The sequence below is a fragment of the Neofelis nebulosa genome, chromosome 16 (assembly GCF_028018385.1).
Source record: "Neofelis nebulosa isolate mNeoNeb1 chromosome 16, mNeoNeb1.pri, whole genome shotgun sequence".
Classification (NCBI taxonomy): domain Eukaryota; kingdom Metazoa; phylum Chordata; class Mammalia; order Carnivora; family Felidae; genus Neofelis; species Neofelis nebulosa.
The window spans coordinates 14360963-14379832 of NC_080797.1; the positions used below are offsets into that span (position 1 = coordinate 14360963).

The 18870-nt window shown below is 63.5% G+C and overlaps 2 protein-coding genes across 4 annotated transcripts; one reads left to right on the plus strand and one right to left on the minus strand.

Annotated features, from left to right (window-relative positions):
- Positions 1-1192: 1192 nt before the first annotated feature.
- HGS (hepatocyte growth factor-regulated tyrosine kinase substrate) lies at positions 1193-15804 on the minus strand. Its single transcript, XM_058704946.1, has 22 exons — positions 15665-15804; positions 14115-14199; positions 13766-13841; positions 13272-13364; positions 11487-11610; positions 10184-10236; positions 9711-9779; positions 8876-9000; positions 7918-7996; positions 7423-7521; positions 7197-7298; positions 6554-6592; positions 6326-6469; positions 6173-6232; positions 5437-5647; positions 4918-5090; positions 4693-4833; positions 4422-4599; positions 2716-2849; positions 2521-2640; positions 2238-2327; positions 1193-1850 (listed from the first exon to the last, which is right to left on the minus strand). The coding sequence occupies exons 1-22, from the start codon at positions 15699-15701 to the stop codon at positions 1740-1742; spliced, it is 2343 nt and encodes a 780-aa protein (XP_058560929.1). The 5' UTR covers positions 15702-15804; the 3' UTR covers positions 1193-1739.
- Positions 15805-15971: 167 nt separating this feature from the next.
- ARL16 (ADP ribosylation factor like GTPase 16) lies at positions 15972-18315 on the plus strand. 3 transcript variants are annotated; one of them, XM_058704961.1, is made up of 5 exons: positions 15972-16060; positions 16218-16276; positions 16753-16866; positions 17441-17556; positions 17722-18315. In XM_058704961.1, exons 1-5 carry the CDS (start codon positions 16000-16002, stop codon positions 17912-17914), a joined length of 543 nt encoding a protein of 180 aa, XP_058560944.1. In that variant the 5' UTR covers positions 15972-15999; the 3' UTR covers positions 17915-18315. The 3 variants fall into 3 exon arrangements, with proteins under 3 accessions (XP_058560944.1, XP_058560945.1, XP_058560946.1); XM_058704962.1 differs by lacking the exon at positions 16218-16276 and having other exon boundaries at positions 15994-16040; XM_058704963.1 differs by lacking the exon at positions 15972-16060 and having other exon boundaries at positions 16132-16403.
- Positions 18316-18870: the final 555 nt, after the last annotated feature.

Sequence of the window (18870 nt, forward strand, 5' to 3'; positions counted from 1 at the left end):
CAGGCGTAGAGGGTCGTTGGTGGCGGCCGGGGGCCTGGGGCTGGACGGTGACCGGCTGGGGGCCCTCTACTCGCTGGGGGAATCAAGGCCAGAAAAGGCCGACGCTTGGAGCCAGGCTCCGTCCGATTCGGGGAGGCGGTCCCGGCCCCCGGGCAGCCCGGCCAGGGAGAACCTGGGGAAGCCTCGCGGCGGCTGACAACGAATTTCCGCCGCCGCGGGGCGGGCACGGGGATCCCAGGTGTCCTTTCTCCGCAGGTCCGTGCTGGGGGCCTTGGCTGCCCGCAGCCAGGAGCCACCTAGTGCGGGGAGCCCCCGCTGCCCTTGGGCAGTCTTTTCCTTGGTTTCCTCCTTCTGAAGGATTGCCTTTCTCGCCCGCGCGGTTCCCGTAGCCTCGGGAGCGCCTCGGCAGCTGAGCTGGGGGCTCTCCCCTTACAGCGTTGCCAAGGGTTGTGATTGAGCTCTGAAGGGTCGAGGGATGGAGCCCTGGACGGGAGGGCTAGCCGCACACCTGGCTCTGTCTCCAGCTGCCTTTCCAGCCAGCTCCCAGACATCCCGCACCTGCTCTTCTGCTTAGACCTCCGTAGCTCCACCCCGCTCAGCCAACACCTGCCCTGAGGGCCCTGGGTCTCTCCTCTTCCAGCTCATTTTCCAAGAGCCGGGCATGGAACCGCACTTTAGATCACGAAAGCAGAGCCGTCCTCTGCCTCAGCCTCTTGCTCTCCTGGCCCTGCTCTTGACCTGCACTCAGATCACCTATTAAACTAGTCCATTCTTTCTCAGAAGAGCTCATGCCGGGGTCATCTAAGAGACTTGGTATTTAAGGTGTGAAATGTTTTGAACTCTAGACGCAAAGAGCTGTGAGTTTACATTCTTAAAATATTTTCTTCCAGACCACGACTGGTGTAGAATCAGACCAGATCCTTGGGCTTTGCAAGTCTTGGAGGAGTCTGGGCAGAGCAGAGCCGGGTGGAGAGGGCTGCTGCTGGGCTCCCCAAGGGCACAGCTCGACGGCGCCCAGTGTCCAGGGCGGGAGCAGATCTGCAGCTGCTGCCAGAGAGTGTCCACCCCTGGCAACTGCCTGTGGAGCTGTGCCAGGCTTGGAGGACAGGCTGGCCTACGGACACGTGCCCACACGCCCCTGCCCAGACCTGGGCCGGCTGCCTACCACCTTCTTTCCGAACAGACACTCCAATACTTGTTGAAAGATGTTTTATTTTCAGTGTTCCATTCCGTCTACTCAGGGCACTGGATGACATGGCAGCTCAAAAGCAGAGAAGCTGGAGATGAACCCCCACCTTCCCGTGAGGGCCGGGGGTGCCTGCTGACCGCTGGGGGGCACGCACACGAGTCAGACCACAGGCTGCACAGGCTCACGGTGCAGATGGGAGGGCGCAGGCTGCACGGGACAGAAGGGCCCCACTCCAGCAGCCCTCACAGGACCTGACACACTGGGCTGGGGGCTCCCTCTCAGAGAAGGTCCTTCCCTCCCACCCTCTGAGGCTTGGCCCTGGGGAAAGAGGTCAGAGACCCAACTCAGGGAGATGGGGACGAGGGTAGGGCCTGGAGCCCGAGGAGTCAGCAGAAGAGGACAGAAAGGGGGAAGGGCCACCCCCTGCCTGTAGCAGGGACACTACATGGCGGTAAGAGGAGAGCAAGGCAGGACGATGCTAGTTAGAGGAGGAGGCGGGGGTTTCAGAGAACCGTAGTGTTGTTCTGGATGGCCCGCTCCCAGCTGGGGGTCAGTCAAAGGAGATGAGCTGGGCTTCGCTGCCCGGTGCCGGAGGGCCCTGTGCTGGCGGCTGCTGGGCCACGGGGGGCGGCTGCTGGGGGGGTCCCCCTGAGGGCGCCATCTGGAGGGGACACAGAGGAACCACTGGCCCCGCCTTCCCACCCTCTACGGGCTGTTCTATGGAATGCTCTGCCCTGGTCTCGGCCCCAGGGAGGCCCCAGCCCCACTCCCTCCTCCCAGCGTGTGGCCGGTTCCCGGTTCTCTTCCCGCCCCAGCACAGACCCCACGCGTTCCCAAGCAACGTCTGTGGAGGTGAGCTGACTTGGCCTCGAACTTTTAAGGGAACGTGCGTAGCTTGGGTAGCTGCGGGTGCTGTGGCGTGCGTGCGGTGTGTGCTGATGTCCTCGCTGCTGGGAACCAGTCCTGGCCTGCGCTGTCTGTCCTCCCCAGGCCAGCCCCACCACCCTCGGCGTCCTGAGCCTCGCCGGCAGCCTGGGGAGAGGCTCACCTGCTGGTACATGGGCTGCTGCCCTGAGATGTAGGGCTGCTGTGGGGGCGGCATCGGTGTGTCCTGGCTGGGAAGGGTGTTCATGAGGTTCTGCGAAAATGAAGCGAAACTCACATTAAGGAGTCCTGCCGACAATGAAGGGGGGGCGTTTCTGACCTGAAAAATCAAACGCCCACCAGCTAGGAGACCCTAACGGTGGGGAAGGGGGTGTTGAGCAGGATGGCCTGCCCTGCCCAGTGCTCCCCTGGCGTCTTTTCCGTGTGGACGCCTCACAGTCTCTCACCTGCATGCTGTACGGCTGGTAGCCCATGGACACCGACTGGCTCCCCATGTAACCCATGGCACCGGACTGTGGAGGCTGGGAGATGGCCGGGAGGCTCTGTGGGGCCTGGGAGGCCACGTTCTGTGGAGGGAAGGGCGTGATGGGACAAAGGCTGGGGTCCTCTCCCCGGGAGAGGGCGCGGCCCCACCTGCCTACCTGATAGCCCTGCGTGGGGGTGGGCTGATAGGAGGAGTAGGCTGGGCTGGCGGTGGGTCCGGCCGGGCCCTGGGGGGCCGCCTGCGCACCGGCGGCTCCTGCCGGGTACATGTAGGCGCTCACCATGCCGGGATCTGCAGGGGAGAGGAGCAAGCTGGCTGTCCTGCAGGGTGGGGGGCGGGGAGGGGCAGCACTTCGGAGTGTCCCTTTTTGTCGTGACTTCTGGGAGCGAGTTCATGTTTCACGTTCTCCCAAAAAGAAAAGCAACGAAATCAACGAGAACAGGAGAGGGGTTCTAAAACAGAATGAAATCAGAAGAGATGAACCAAACTGTACTGACAGTGACAGGAGGACACGGGAAGTTGGTGAAAATGAGCCCTCGGGCCTTCTGAAACTCAGCATCTGGACCCTGCGTCCTCGGCCGAGAGAGGACCACAGACCTAGTGAACCTGTCAGCGAGCGCCTGTCCCCAGTGGCTCGGGCTGGCGTTCCCGGAGCCACTTTGTGTGTATCCCAGGAACGAACAAAACAGCACACGTGGAGTGGACGAGAGGCAGGAGTTAGAGGCGTGGGAAGGGGAGGGAGCCCCGTGCGGCATCACTGAAGCTTTGCCTGCCGGAAGACAAGCCGTGCGTGTGCATCTACACGTCCCGGCGGTCCCCTGCGCTGAGCGCACCTGGGCCCGGGTTGCCAAAGAGCCTCCGCTATCAGGACCAGGGGCTCGCTGGACGGGAGCTAAGTTTCAGGAAATGGAGCAGCCGAAGGGGTTTCCTGGGGCCACAGGAAACCCTGTGACCATCTGAGCGTCCAAACACACTGTGAAATTTGAATAAAATGGGTCTGCCTGATGAAGAAGTAGACAGGAGAGAAGAAAAAGTGCCTTCTTATTTTGAACAGACCTCTGATCAACGGGAGGAACGAGACAGTCACCGTTTGGCAAACGTTATGATAAACTCAGACAAAATTAGCAAAAAACATTAAAACCACGAGCTAAAGCCTGCAAAAGAACAAGGATGTAGGTGTCTTATCTCCTCGCCAGGGTCTTGTTGGTTACGGGAAAACCGTCCCCTCCGGGGAGGACACCCAACAGACGGCCCACGCACCACGTGGCCAGCGGCCGGCTGTGCCTTCCTGCTGAACACTGTAGCCCCCCGATGACTGGCCCAAACACAGCCACGGGCCGTCACGCCGACCGAGACCAGACAAAACCCACTGAGAGGTGGTCTGCAAGACATGGGCCAGGGCTCTTTGAGAAGTCCGTGTCGTGAAACACATAGAGTAGGAACATTCTAGGTTAGGGACAAAAAGAAACAGAACCAGTAAAGACAACAACCGTGGGGTTCCTACTGGCACAAAGGGATGTGTGAGAGCTGAACCCGGCTGCGGAGGACGTCACACCACGGCCTCAGGGGCTTCTAGCGTGGTATCCATGCCCAGGCCGTGAGGGAGTGACCTGGTTTTAGGACACGCATGCTGAGACCACGAGGAGCAAAGGGCATCGTGCCTGCCCCTTACTCTAAAAGGTTCAGGAGAGTGCACACGTGCCCGTACGAAAAGAAGAGCGCAAACGTAACGAAACGTTAACGTGGGGAAAACCTGGAAAGCTCTCGGTGCTGTTTTCACTTTCCTGTAAATCCAAAATTACTCCAGAACGAAGAAGGACAAGCTGGTGGTCTGGGGCTCATCGGAGGTGCCCGCCCTGTTACCTGCTCCGGCCCCAGGCATGCCGGGGTAGGGGCTGCCGGCAGTGGGCGCCGGCTGGCTCATGTACACGGTGTGCATGGGGGAGCCCTCCACCGAGCCTGCTGGGCTGAAGGTGCCTGGGAAGCTGGTTGGGCCGGAGGGCTGGTAGAGCACGCCCCCGGCCGCGGGCATGGCCTGGAGCTGCAGACAGAGAGAGACGACGGTCAGGGCGGTCAGGGCAGTACTTGGTCGCGGGCGTCCCCGGCTAGGGGTGGGCCCGGCGGGGGTGCGTGCCTGGGCGTAGGGCAGGGAGAAGGCGGGCATCTGGGCCCGCATCTGGATGGTCTGCTTCTGCTGCTCCAGGCGCATCTGGCGCTCCTTCTCCTGCTCCTGCAGGCGCTGGATGGCCAGCTGCCGCTGTACCTCCAGGTATTCCTGCGGGCCACGAGGCAGGGGTCAGGGCTGCCCGCAACCTGGGCGCCCCCCCCCCTGCCCCCACCCCGGGGCCGACCGCCGCACCTGCTTTTTCTGCCGCATGATCTCCAGCTTCTGGGCCAGCTGTATCTGGCGCTGGCGCTCGGCTTCCTCAGCTGCCCGGCGAAGCTTCTCCCGGTGCTCTTCCCGCAGGGCGCTGAGGGCCCCCCGGGCATCGCGGATCTGCGCCAGCTTGTCCTGCAGCCCCTCGTAGTATACTGTGGGGAGAGGGCGGAGCCGGGAGCCCTTGGAGTGGGTGGGAAGCGCGGGCCGCCCAGGGCTGGGCTCCCACTCTGGACAATGGCCACCGGGCCTGCCTCTGCCCAGTCAAGGGCTTGGCGACAGGGCACGGCCGGGGTGTGGGCTTCTCAGGGGCAGGGCCGGGGGTGGGATTCCTCCTTGAGCGGACTGCCCTATGCTCAGCGGGGTACTTCCCACCGCTGGGGGCACTTCCCCGCCCCCACCCTAAAAACCTTTGCCGCGCCCACGGCGACCGGGCCGGCACTGCCCCGAGGGGCGCAGCGAGGCCGCCACGGAAGGTCCCCCGTGCGCCGCGGCACCTACGCCTGCGCTCGTCCAGCTGGTTGAGCAGTTCCAGCAGCTGGGGGTGCATGCCGTTGATGGACTGGAACAGGGACAGCACGGCCGAGTCGTTGGTGATGCTGCGGCCGCGCACATGATTGCTCTTCATGCGGTTGACGAAGGTGGTGACGGCGTTCTGCAGGGCCTTCAGAAACTGCGCGTGGCTCTCCTCCGACTCCCCGTTCTGGAATTGCTGCTCGGGACACACGTGGGACCTTGCTGAGCGTCCCCGCCCCACCCCGTGCCCTCCAGGGCCCCCAGACAGGACCCGCCACTCCAGGCGCTATGCTCCGACCCTGCTGTACATCTGACTCGATCCTCCCAATGGTGCCGCTGAGCCCCAAGGAGCCCCAGGAGCGCCTCCTGCACTGGGCTCCGTGTCGGCCAGGACGGAGCTGGCCGAGCTTGGGCGGCCTGGCTCGGAACTCTTCAAGGTGGCCTGATTCCCTTGAAGAGGCCCTGGTCTGTTAGTCAATGGCCCACAGAGCCCCCAAGCCCCAGGACAGGGCAAACAAAGATTCATCCGGGTGGTTCTGGGCTGCCCTACAATATTCTGATCCACGCCAGGCAGCAGGTGGCCAAGAGCCAGCTGGTGCGCAGGGGTTCCATGGAGTTCTCCACTGGAACAGCTCGCCTCCGGGAGGTCACTGTGGGCGGGGCCCTGGCCCCACCAGGAGTAGTGCCCGTAACGGGGCCCTCAGAGGGGGCCATGGCTTACCTCGCCAAAGGGGCCGCTGGAGGGGGCCACGGGCTGAGAGTCTGTCTCCGGGAGGGGCGTCTGGAAGAGGCCAGAGGGTGAGAGGGGCGTCCGACCTATCCCAGGCGCCGCCCTCCCCAGGACCGTGGGCCTGGAGTGCTGAGAGCAGCCCACCTCCAGTGCACTGGCAGGGACTGTGTGCCCCTCCGTGGGCGGGGCAGCCGGCTCCGTCAGGGGCGCGGGGGCAGACGGCGTGGGGCTCTTCCGGGACTCCTCCTGCTTCTTCTCCCAGTAGTTCCGGTTGAGGTACCGGGCAAGCTGCACGGGCAACAAAGGTCACTCCCGAGGAACAAGGAGCTGCATGGGAAAGCACCACGCGCAGAGGCACCCTCGCCTCCTCACCTCAGGGTCGATGTCCTCAGCCAGAGGCGCCGACGAGGTCTGGGGAGACACAGGCCAGATCAGCAGTGACCCACGGGCTCGAACACTCACCCAGCTCCTCCCAGGCCATCGCTCAGGATGCTGGGATGCCACGGCCATGACAGTGGGCACTGAGCACCGGCCAGTCTGTCCGAGGGGCCCCCGGGGCTCTGGGTGTGGTACCCCCACGCCGCTTCCCAGAAACCACACTGTAACGTCCCAACGGCAGGTGCAGGGTCTCCTTAGGCCCTTGGCCAGCTGGCCCCCCTGCTCGTGCAGCCCCGCAGAGCCCACGATGACTTCCTAAATCTTCCGCCCCACCTGCCACCCACCCCCTATTTACAGAGGGAGCTAAAGCCAGAAAAAGGCAGACCCCTTTTGACCCCAGGGTTCACCCATCTCCTCTTGCTCGGGGCGGGGGCGGGGCTGGGCGGGATGCCTCCAGCCTTCCCATGTCCTCTCCCCTCACAGGGGACCCCTGGCCAGGGGCAGGAAGGCCACGGAGGTCCAGCCCGGACCTCGACCTGCACCCACCCCATCAGGCACCGTCTTTTCTGGGGCAGCCCTCTGGCCTGCCTCCCCACCCCCTGGCACAGAACCGCGGCCGGGCCTGGGATGGGCTCACCACTGGCGAGGAGTACAGGCTGCTGGCAGGGGGCGCCGACGAGGCCACGGGCGTGGGTTCTGCTTTGGGGTACGTGGCAGCGGCGTAGGCAGACTTCTGTCTCTGCCGGAGCAGGGAAGCGTCAGGGTGCAGGCGGACTAAGCCTCCACACTCCTCGGCCCTCCCCAAACGTCTAGGGACGTTCTCCCCCCGTGCCCCCGGACCGGGGGAGCCTCCCTCGGCTCACCATCCTCTCCTTCTCCTCAGCCTCTGACTGAGACAGGGCCAGGGCCAGCTGCAACTCCTCCTCCTCTAGCAGGGCCGTCTCGTCCCGCTTGGGGGGCAGCTGGGGACAGACAGGCCGGTGAGCGGGGCCCGGGGCCAGGAGTACCTGGGACTGCTGGGACAGGGGGCCGCTCAGGTACTCTGGGGGCAGCTGGGGACAGACAGGCCGGTGAGCGGGGCCCGGGGCCAGGAGTACCTGGGACTGCTGGGACAGGGGGCCGCTCAGGTACTCTGGGGGCAGCTGGGGACAGACAGGCCGGTGAGCGGGGCCCGGGGCCAGGAGTACCTGGGACAGGGGGCCGCTCAGGTACTCTGGGGGCAGCTGGGGACAGACAGGCCGGTGAGCGGGGCCCGGGGCCAGGAGTACCTGGGACTGCTGGGACAGGGGGCCGCTCAGGTACTCTGGGGGCAGCTGGGGACAGACAGGCCGGTGAGCGGGGCCCGGGGCCAGGAGTACCTGGGACTGCTGGGACAGGGGGCTGGTCAGGTACTCTGGGGGCAGCTCCGCTGTGGATGACGCCTTTCCTTCTGCTTTCCTGGAGGCGAGAGAACATTGGGTGGCCGAGCACCTCACCCCAGCCCCCCGCATCCCCACAGAATGATGACAGAAGTGCCACAGGCCATGCTCTAGAGAAAAGCCGGTCCCTCAAACCAGCTGTCGCCTCTGGGATGCGGGACCCTGGGCAAGTCACCGGCCTAAGCCCCAGCCCCCTCTCCTGAAAATGAGGTTCACACGTGGGAAAGGAAGTTTTCAGGGGAGCGGCCTGCAGACACCATCGCAGACGCCGGGAGGTGGACAGCACGGGCCTCCAGACGGGCCGCACCGAGAGGGACGAAATCTCACTCCTGGGACGGAACCAGGAGCACAGAACCAGACTCTAAGGCAGCTGAGGAGGTGGGACGGCCACCTGTCATGTGCCACGGACCTGGATGGGCCTGACAGGGACGCAGTGGAACCAGAATGGGAGCGCAAAGTAGGTGTTGGCCCCGCACTGATGTCACGCGGCCCGGTGTGACAACTGTGCTGTGCTCCCAGGAGAGCGTGCACTTCTAGGGAAACACACGGGGCTTGGGGTACAGGGGGGGCGGGGGGCTACCCGCAGCTCGCTCGCAGAGATCCAGAACGGACACGGTGTGCGTGAACATGCAGGTGGGTGGGGAAGGGGGACCGTGCAGTTATGCCAACGTGGCGGCCTCAACACTGAGGGAGCTGGGAGGAGGCCACACCACGTGGCGTCTGCTTACCGCCCCTGCGTCTCTTCCCTAAGTTTTACGTCCAAGCTAAAAAGTTAAGAAGCACACAAACCCTAGCACCCGGCTGGCAGGTCTGAGAGCCTGGGTGCGTGCCAGCCCCCCTCCTGGACAGCCAGGACCCGGAGCCCACGAGGCCCTCGGGGCAGCCGGTGTGGACTCACTTGTTCAGCTGCTCGTAGCACGGCTCGCACACGCGCACCTCCTTCTCGATGCCGAACTTGGGGATGGTGGAGGACTTAGAGGAGCACTTGCCGCAGAAGATCTGGCCACACGCCCGGCAGTGGTGCTGTGAACAGGGCGGGTCAGGGCGCGGCCCGCTGCCGGGCCGCTGCCCTCTCGCGCCCACCCTGCCCACCTCCGCCTGCTGCTGAGTGCCCCTGGCCGGGCCTCCCCGGGTGGGAGCTCGGCCAAGAGCGGGCAGAAGGCAGGCCTGAGTGGCCCCAAAGACCCTCGGGAAGCAGCACGCTTCCAGGCTCCCGACTGCAGCCATCGTTGTGGGAGAAGAAGTCCAAATAAAAAAACCCACGCACGAGTTGTGCTCGGGGATGAGTACTTGCAGGACAGTAGATCCGGGGCGTCAGCTGAGAACCCCCCCCCCCCCCCCCCCCCCAGCCTGCACCATTGCCGTCTGTGCCTCAACAGGAAGGGAGGCTGCAGCCAGGGGGCTGGAGCGCACAGGCTGTCGGCCGTGAGGTGCAGCTAAGGGCGCAGCAGGCCCGGGAAACACACGCCCGAGCCTCCCGCGGCCCCAAGCCCACGGCATTCTTGTCCCCTGGGGGACGCAGCCTCGCCCAAGCTTCCTCCGACAGCACAGGCCATCAGACTCGGGACCCCTCGGTGACCACGATGACCGCACGGCTGGGGGTGGACTTGGCCCCCCCCCCCCCCCCCCCCGCACCACGAGGTCACAGCCAGGAGGGAGAGGACCTCGAGTGGGTGCAGCGGCCTCACGGCAACAGCGGGTGGTCTGGGGGCTGCCCCGGGGGACACGCTCACCTTGCGGGTCACCACCCCGAACTGCACCCGGCAGCGGTGGCACTCTTCGGCATCCACCCAATCGGGGGCCTGGGGGACAGGCAGAGTCAGGGTCACGTGGCCCCCGCCTTCCCTGCCGACATGCCCACTCCCCACAAATGGGGGAAGACCCCAGAGAGCGCAGGGGCTGGGGGCCAAGTCCGCAGACGCGAGGAGGGAAGGCCACTCCAGGACACCCTCTTCGCTCTAAGCACGTGGCAGCCAGGCTCCCTGCGGGCCGCAGCGACACAACGGCGGGTCTTAACTACGCGAGCCCGCCAGCCACAGGCACCTCGAACGACCTTCCGACCCCAGCCTGACGAGACCCAGCGGCACGTTCTCGTGGAGACGGCAGCTCCCCCACCAATGTTCCCAACGAGCCGGGCCCCCCGGGCTTCCCTTCGGCTCCCTCAAAGCAGCCTAACTCCCAGATGCCCAGCACCTGGAGGACTCACTCTCTCTGCAGCAAACATGGCATCGCTCTCCTTAAACTCTGGGAACACGTGTCCTGGAGGAAAGAGCCCGCGGTCACCGCCGGTGCTACCCTGGCACGCAAGACCCCGACCGCCCCACCTGTCCTCGCCCCGTCTGCCCCGAGACCTTTAGGAGCCACGTTCTAACTCTTGGCATCCGCCTCCCCAAACGGACCTACAAAAGGAGGCCTAGAGCCCCTGGGTGCAGAGAGCAGCGACCCGGCACCAGGTGAGTGCGCCTGGGCGCACGAGTGGGCCTGCCCGGTACCCGAGGTGGCTCCCCACGGCCGCGCCATTCCGGGGCCGTGGCATGGAGCCTGGCTGCACTCCCACCACACCAGGGCCTCACAGATCCTCCCTGGACCTCCCATCTGGCTCCTGGCCCCACGCTCCAGCCCCCTGTGCCTCTCAGGATTCTTAAAACCAGTTCCCAAGCTTTTCTGAGACGCAGATCCCTCAAGAATTCAAGCTTCAGATGCTCTCCTCAGCAAAGTGAACGTGAGCACATACCCACCATCCCAGGTCCAAGGTCCAGGGACTGCGGGCCTGAGGCCAACACGGACAGGACCCTTGTCACACGTTCTCCACAGGTTCCTACCCACCCGTAGCCACCAGACGCTGCCCCTGCCCCAGGCCTCATTTTCAGGGCCAGAGGACTCTGCCCAGGTGGGGGACACACCCGCTCAGCCATGGTGGCCCAGCCCTTGCCAGACCCCACCAGCTCGGCACGGCCACTGTGGCGGCGGGGAGGAACCTCAGCTGTCACGGGCCAGCGTAAAGCCCTCCTGGGACCAGCTCTGCCTGAGCTCTCCTGCAGGCTGGCACCTCCCATGCCTTCGCACCAGCCCGCCGTGGCTCCACGGCCTCGGAACGGAATCCTCTGTGGGATTCCAGGGCCCAGCCCTTCTCACTGCCCGTTCTCGTGTTCAGGTCTGGTGTGCGAGCTGCCTGCTCCCCAGGCGCTCTCCAGCCCTCGTGCTAAACCAGCACCAGGATTTAGAGGCAGGGTTCCCAGGCTTTGCTTCCTTCCTAGGACCTGACGCTCGAGAATTGGCTCCTTCACTAACCCTTCACTCGTGTGTCATCTGCCTCACCCAGGGGGTGTCAGGCTGCCCCACGGCGATACCACCTCAAGCTCCCGCCACCAATCACGCAGCACGATGCCGTCCCCTGCCCCGCACACGGTGCACATAGCCTTCCTTGGGACGGCCTGGTGCAGAGCGGCCCCTCAGCTCCTAGAGGCTGTGTCCCGAGCCTGGGACCTGACAGACCCCGCCCAGCTCACCTTCCACCTTCATGATCTGGTACGTGTCCTGGACCACCTTGTACTTGGGCTCGTTCCGGAAAGCATGCGCCCAGGCCTGGATCAGATACAGAATCTTGTTTCGGACGTTTACCTCCACCTGCCTCTGCAGAGAAAGGAGAAAGGAGAACAGACAACGAGGAGGGCCGTGAGAGATGGGAACACCAGAGAGGGGCCTTGTGAGGAAGCGGCAGGGAGACCGCGCCACTCTGAGCGCACGGGCCGGCAGGGGCGTGGGGGGGGGGCCCTGCGTGGGACACAGGGGCCACGCACGGACCCACTCCCCAGGCCCGACGCTCCTCCGTGAAGCCCGGCCCCGAGGACAAGCCCATCACAGCCATCTACCCACACAGGACCGAACTTGTCCTCAGTCCCCTAAAAAAGCTGGGGCCTCCCTGAAGCCCAGCTCCCCAGATCCACTACCCTGCCTCCTCTTGCCCTACCCCAAGGCACCCTAACCGAGCCCAGAGGCCCCTCAGTCTGTAACCCACTGTGGCTCCGGCAAATGCCAGGCCGTAACAGGCAGAGCCCGGCAGGACTGCGTTGAGGCGGCGGACACGCGGCCGGCTGCCTCTCCTCTGGTCACAGCCAGCCTGTGTGGGTGGGGGCCGGCCGCTCCAGGAACCTCCCCGCGTGCACAGCCCCCATTTCCACCAGGTTCCAGCACGGCCAGTCACATCTCCAGAGCTCTCTCGGGGACGCTCAGGAAGACAGCAGGGCGAGTAAGCTGCTTCCTGGAGATGCCAACTAGACTCACGCACGAGGCTTCCGGTTCTCTCCCGTAACCTGCATCCAGTGAGTGGAGCCCTCTTTCTTACGGTTACCCTCCCTCTACAAAACGGGGTTAACAGGCTCAAGCCACGTGTAGCACATGGGATGTGGCCGTGATAGCACGAGGGGCAGGGCTAGCCCTTCTGACCTTGTAGCCAGGCCACCCTAAGGACCGCCTGGGTCACCAGTCAGAGCCCACCTCAGGCCCCAGATGGGCTCTTGGCCACGTGAGCCCACGGGTGCCCACCCGGGCTGGGAAGCGGCGGCCCCGCCCACCAGTGGTGACAGAGCCGGTATATGGGGCTGGACTCCTTGGCCGCCCCCAGGTGGCCTCACCCCTGCGAGATGCCCTTTCACCTCAAAGAATGGCCGCACCACCTGCTCTGTATCACCCAACCTCATGTTGTCACCACCCACATCACAATTCCTGCAGCTGGGCGGTGGCCCGTGCAGGACACTCTTTCTAGGGACTCTGGAGGACCGTCCCTCCCCTAAGAACAGAGAGTGTGAAACCCACTCCCCAAGGTGTCCCCGGTATGCCGTCTCCCCCAGCTCTCCCTCCACGAACACGTCAGACTCACGTGCCTCCCTGCTCAGAATTCTGGCTCTGCACGTGGGACGGCCCCCCCACCCCCCGCCCACACTTCGGGGCTCCCCGCAGGCCTCCACCCGCACACCCTGCCCACAGCTACTCACGCACACACAGCTCCTTCCCCACCACCCAGTGAGGCTCTGAGCCCAGCCCCTGGGAAGCCTTTCCCCTAGGAACGGCGGGGTCTCCTCTGTGTCCCCAGACGCAGCAGCCTGGCTCACTTCTGGTGACGCCCCGACCTCACCCAGCTGGGATTCCTGAGGCTGAGGTGCTCACCTTCCTGTCCTCTGCTCTGCCCGGCACTGCTCTGCCCCAGGTGCCGGCCAACACCCAGAAGAGCCTGGCCTCGGGGGTCACTGCACTCCCCACAGTCTAGAACCGTCTGTCCCCTTCCAAGAACCCACCTTCAACAGCTCCTTTAGCTCCTCCATAGTCTGCTTGTTGGCCACCTCATCGTGGACCGTCTGGCCGCAGTTCTTCACCACAGACTCCATGACCTGCGGGACCCGAGGAAGGGACGGGCCAAGTCACTGGTCAGGGTGGGACGCCCCTCCCGGACAGGCCCCTCGGGCAAGCCAGCCTGTCGAGGGATCCACGTGGCAGCTCTGGGTCGGGCAGCAACCGCTGCTACGTGCGCCCCTTCTGATTCCATTTTTTACTACCAGGGACAGAGACGAGAGTCCACGTCTGGGCCCCAAGTCAGCCGGCTGCAGGTGGGACAGCTGAGGCATGACCTCTATGAGGTTGCTCGTATCTCCCTCGTTCCCCAGGCAGGTGGGCAAGGCCCCAGACTCAACTCGTCTCTGCCTTCCTGACACGGACACCGGGGTGGGGACTCTTGAGGTGGCCAGAGCGTGGGGCGGGGGGGGGGGGGGGGGGGGGGGGGGGTGCTAGTTACCTCAAGGGCATACAAGGCCACGTGGGGATTCTTGTCGTTGACTTTCTTTTTGATAGAACTCACTGCGTATTTTGCTCTGAAAGAAAAGAACGTTGGTGAAAAAATTGAAAAACGAACCACCTCAGAAGCTAACGTGAAGAGAGCCCACCCGCCCTCTGGTCCTCAAAACCCCCAAGCAAACAGTAAGGGAATTGTCCCCAGATCCCAAAACTCCCAGTGTGGAGACCATTCACTTCTCCACCTCAGGACCTGCTCCCACGAGGGCAGGCCACTGCCGGATCTTGGCGCATCAGAGGGCGCCATGGTGCCGCCCCCTCGCCTCTGGGCGGCACAGGCCCGCCTCACTTACTGTGTGTCCCCCTGGCGGATGAGGTCACAGATCTGGAGGATGGACTCCCAGTCGGTCTCCAGCAGAAGCTGGCTGGTAGCTTTGTCTAAAGCAGAAATGCATCGTTACTGGGGCTCGGCGTTCGTCTGATGCCCTAGGTGGCCCCAGAGCTCCGCAACAGGGAGGAGAGACCGTCTCCTTCCCATTTAAAACATTTGGACTGAATGGAAAGGCACACGAAAATCCTCTTGCCACCTGATAACGAGAGCGCTGTCCTTCTCAGAGAAACGACAAACCGCTTAAAAAATAATGATACGGAACACCGCTTATGCACTTGTGGGCCAGATGCCGTTCCAAAGGCTTTATGCAAATGCTGAGTTCTCACACAGCCTCGCCAGCAAGGTCCTGTTTCCATCCTCTTTACCGACAAAAACAAGGAAGCCGAGAAGTGAGGTCCCACGGCTCGCTGGGGCAGAGCCAGGCAGAGTTCAACACTACACTCGGCCACCTCATCCCGCAGAGTCCCTGGTTCCCCCCAAGTTTAGCCTAGTTGAGGAGATCCCGGCAAGGGCGAGGCTGGAGAAGATGCCAAGTGTTTTGTGGGATGAAGACAGGACTGACCCGGAAGAAGTACTCTCCGAATGACACCTTCACACTCTCCACATCACAGTTGCCTCAGGCAGACACACATGCTCTGTCCTCCAGCCCTGCTGCCTCTCCTCCCGGGGACACACAGGTGATCTAACAAGGTACACCCACTCGCAGTACTGGTCTGGCAGTAACTTCGGGGTTGGTCTCTGGGGGGCTGAGCCACCGCTCAGCTGCGTGTGCTCAGAACAAGGAAGGTGGCTCATCTGAGGTCTTCTCCAAAACCGTATTCAAGGGGAAAGCGTGACAGGCTCAGACTGACCACCGGAGCACAGGGAGCACTGGCCCCAAACAGAGCCCACGCAACGCAGTTTCACTGAGCGCAGAAGAGGACACGTCCCTAAACATTCATTTTCTTTGCTAAAACTCGTGACCTCCAGGAGGTTCCCAAAGGATCAGCTCCACCTCCGGCAAACAGAAAACCCGCCTTCCTAAACCACCGCGGCCTTCCGGGAGCCCAGTGGGGACAGACAGCGCCGGCCTGGTTCCCCAGGGAAGCAGCGCTCATAAGAGCGTGGCAGGTCCCAGTGAAGACACTACTGGTTCCACCGTTTGGAGCCCAATGTTTGGGGGGCACCCTCAAACCCCATGCAACCTAGGTTTTTTGGGGGAGCGGGTCTATGTGACCAGGTCACCCCTTTCCGTGACTCAGGACTTGTGGCCCGCTCAGTCAGATGCTTGTTTCCTCGGGACCGGCCCGCTCCCGGCCCAGGAGCAGAGCCCCGAGCGCAGTCGCCGCGGGCGCGGGCCCGGTCTCCTCCGCAGACCCTCACCTACTCGGGTCGGAGCCCGCGCCCAGCACCCGGGACTGCCCGGTCCCCAAAGCGCGGGCGCGCCCACCCACACCCCGGGGGCTCGGCGGCCGCCTCCCGGCTCAGCTCCCAGGACGCGGGCCGAGCCGCGGGGGGCGGGGGCCACGTTACCTAGGAGACGCTCGAAGGTGCCGCTGCCGCGCCCCATGGCGCCCCAGGACCCCGACCCGACGCCGCTGCGCTCCCCGCTGCGAACCGGCGCGCCCCCGACTTCCGCTTCCGCCTTTTCCCCGGGCGCGCGCACGCGCGCGGCGCCGGGCCGGGCCGCGAGCGGCGAGGAGGCGGGCTTTTCGGCTCGCCCCAGAGGCTGTGCGCCGATTGGGCTGCACCAGGTCGTGAGCGCCGCGAACCAATGAAGAACTTGGACGTGAGGCCTATCCAATGAAAGCGGGGTGGAGGGCGGGACTTGCGCGGGCTACGGATGCCGGGTGGAGTCCGTGGACGCGATGTGTCTTCTCCTGGGGGCCTCGGGTGTCGGGAAAACGCTGTTGGTGAAAAGGCTGCAGACTATCCTTCCGCGTCGGGCGAGGGCCCGGGGGTGGGGGGCGGGGTGCGCCCGGGGGGGCGGGGCTGGGGGCGCCGGGACGGGGGGATTTTCCCCGGGCGGGGTCCGGCTGCCGCCCGCCTTCCCTGCCTGGCTCTGGGGATCCTTGACCGCGCGCACAGCTGAGCTCCGGGGATGGGAAGGGCGACCTGGGCGATGCTCCCCCGACGCGCCCCACGGTAGGCACCCTCCCTCTCGCGGGGCTACGAGAAGGGGGTACCCTTCGCGGTTTGCAAAGTGCTTTGGGCTGTTTTAAGCGGATGCTGGAGTCCGGCCGGTCCCTGTGTTAAACCCAATCCTCAGGAGGTGAGGGGTGTCTTGGGAAGGAGACTGCCTCCTGGGACACAGCTGCAGGGGAGGTGGGTGTGGGACAGGGGCCCAGAGCCGCCCACCCCTCACCACTCTTGAGACTGCTTTTTCTGGTCGCCTCGGAGGGCGAATCCCCCGATGGGTGTGGGTGCTGCGGCCACAGTCAGCTCTGAGGGTTAGCGCGTTGGAACCCAATTTAGTCTTCCTTACGTAGGACTGTGTTTTAGGGGCTAAGCCCTTGACAAGGGGCGTTTTGGGGTTTGGATCACAGTGTAGAGAGCTGCTAGCCAGGAGTTCCCAATGGGAAAGTGCTTGTGTCCTTTGTGCATCTCGAGTTTTTCCACAGGTGGGCACCAACCTTACTGACATCGTCGTCCAGAGAAAGATTACCATCCGGGAGCTGGGGGGGTGTATGGGCCCCATCTGGTCCAGCTACTTTGGAAATTGCCACTCTCTCCTGGTAGGTCGTAATCCTTTGCACTTAAGCGTTGTCTGGTGCTGGACCTCACTCTGCATAGGCTGAAGTTTGGGTTCCTGAGCAATTACGCGAAGGCAAGGAAACATGACCGAACTTCAAGCTGCTTCCTTTTCCGAATAGCTTGATCCCTAAGTGCTTCTGCTTCAGAGCGGACATAAAAGCTCATGCAAGGTTTGCTGAGGGGAGCGTTTATTCTCTGCCAGTAACTGGCGCTTGCTCTCTGCCTTGATCCTCTGGGTGTGTTTTTATGTTTGTGTTTGAATCCCACATCTCTTGGGTTTGTCCCATCCTGGCAAGGCCTGTGCCCCAGATTCCAGGACCCTTCCTGGAAGAACTGATGACCACGTGAGTGGAGGAACTTCCACGTAGGTGAAAGCAAATGACATCAGGTCGCTCTCATGAAAGTCATTTCCCCTAACTTCTGCTGCCCCCCCAAATCCTTTGTTTAAAAGTCCTTTTGCTCTTCCTGAGCCAGGTCTTGCTGCCCCAGGGAGGGGATTTGGGAAGGACTGTCTCCATCACGGGGTGGTCCCATCTCTGTTTTCTTCCTCCCCAGTTCATGATGGACGCCGCTAACCCCACTCAGCTGTCCGCGTCCTGCGTGCAACTCCTGGGCCTCCTTTCTGCAGAGCAACTCGCAGAAGCATCCGTCTTGATTCTCTTCAATAAGATGTACGGTCTGTCTTCCTGGAGGAGAGCACGGCCGCGAGTCCTGGGAGGAGCTCCCTTGGAGTGGAGCCGGGACGGTGGCTCGTGGCTTGGGGGGTGGGGGGGTACCGTGGGCTTTGGGATGCACTTGTGGCAGCCCGCCGTGACGGGGTGCTTCTTTTGCCCTAGCGATCTGCCCTGTTACATGACTGTAGACGAGATGAAGTCATTGATCAGGCTCCCAGACATCATTGCCTGTGCCAAGCAGAACATCACCACGGCCGAAATCAGCGCCCAGAAGGGCACTGGCTTATCGGAGGTGCTGCGCTGGCTCCGGGACACCCACAGAGCTGACAGGCGACTGCCGGGAGGAGAACCGTGACCGGCCGGCTCTGGGGAGGAGGCAGGGAATGGCAGTGCTTGCCCTCTGGCGATCTGTTCTCGTCAGGGACAGGACGACCCGACGTGAGCCTAGGAGATGGGCCCCTGTCCTGAGTGGCGGCGATGGGTAACTGGCCTCTGAACGAAAAGATTGTCCCCAGGACTGGGAGAGGACAGGCTCGCAGGTGGCTGCGTGTCCTGCCGCCATCCTGGGATGTGCTTCCCGCCCATCGGGAAAGCAGCCTTACTTTCCTGACGGTGTTTGCACCGCCTGGGACCAGACTTGTTCTGGGGACTGTGGCACAAAGCCGTACCTGGGGAGTTCCCCACATGCCGACGATGTGGCCTCCGTCGTGTGAGGCCGTCATCTTAGGAGGAACCGAGCCCGGAGTCAGAACAAGAGTAGTGTCTTCATCCGTTCAGCAAACGTACATCACCCTGAGGAGGGCACAGGGCTCCTGCGGGTCGGTGCGAATGGGAGCGGCCCTGCTAGAGCACAGGGGGTGCCGTGCTCAGCTGAGGGGGCTCACGTGGGGGGGGAGGGGGGACACCTACTGGTATATTGGTGTCCTAGAGCCTCCGTAACAAATTAGCGCAAACCTGGTGGCTTAAAACAACAATTTGTGCTGACAGTTCTGGAGGCCAAACTGAAACCGACGTCAGCAGGGCTGGAGGCTCTGAGGGGAGAACGCGTTCCCTGCCTCTCTCCTGGCTTCTAGCGGCTGCCGTACTTCTTGCCATGACTTGGCTTGTCACACACAGAACTAGAGTCCCTGCCCGTCTTCCCACGGCTGCTGCTCCCTATGGGGACACCCGTCACTGGATTTAGAAGCCACCCTAAATCCAGGATGATCTCTTGAGGTCCACGATTACGTGTGCAAAGGCCCTTTTCTGAAGTAAGGGGACACTTGCATGTTCCTGGTCGCAGGGAGACCTCTTTAGGGCCGCCGTCCAGCC

Coding starts and splice junctions, on each gene's coding strand:
- HGS (XM_058704946.1), bottom strand. CDS start 15,701: ATGGGGCGCGGCAGCGGCACCTTCGAGCGTCTCCTAG. Junction 13,842..14,114: donor ATCCGCCAGGGGGACACACA/GTAAGTGAGGCG, acceptor CTTTTCTTTCAG/AGCAAAATACGCAGTGAGTT. Junction 9,780..10,183: donor CCATGTTTGCTGCAGAGAGA/GTGAGTCCTCCA, acceptor CCTGTCCCCCAG/GCCCCCGATTGGGTGGATGC.
- ARL16 (XM_058704961.1), top strand. CDS start 16,000: ATGTGTCTTCTCCTGGGGGCCTCGGGTGTCGGGAAAACGCTGTTGGTG. Junction 16,277..16,752: donor CTCCCCCGACGCGCCCCACG/GTAGGCACCCTC, acceptor GTTTTTCCACAG/GTGGGCACCAACCTTACTGA. Junction 16,867..17,440: donor GAAATTGCCACTCTCTCCTG/GTAGGTCGTAAT, acceptor CTTCCTCCCCAG/TTCATGATGGACGCCGCTAA.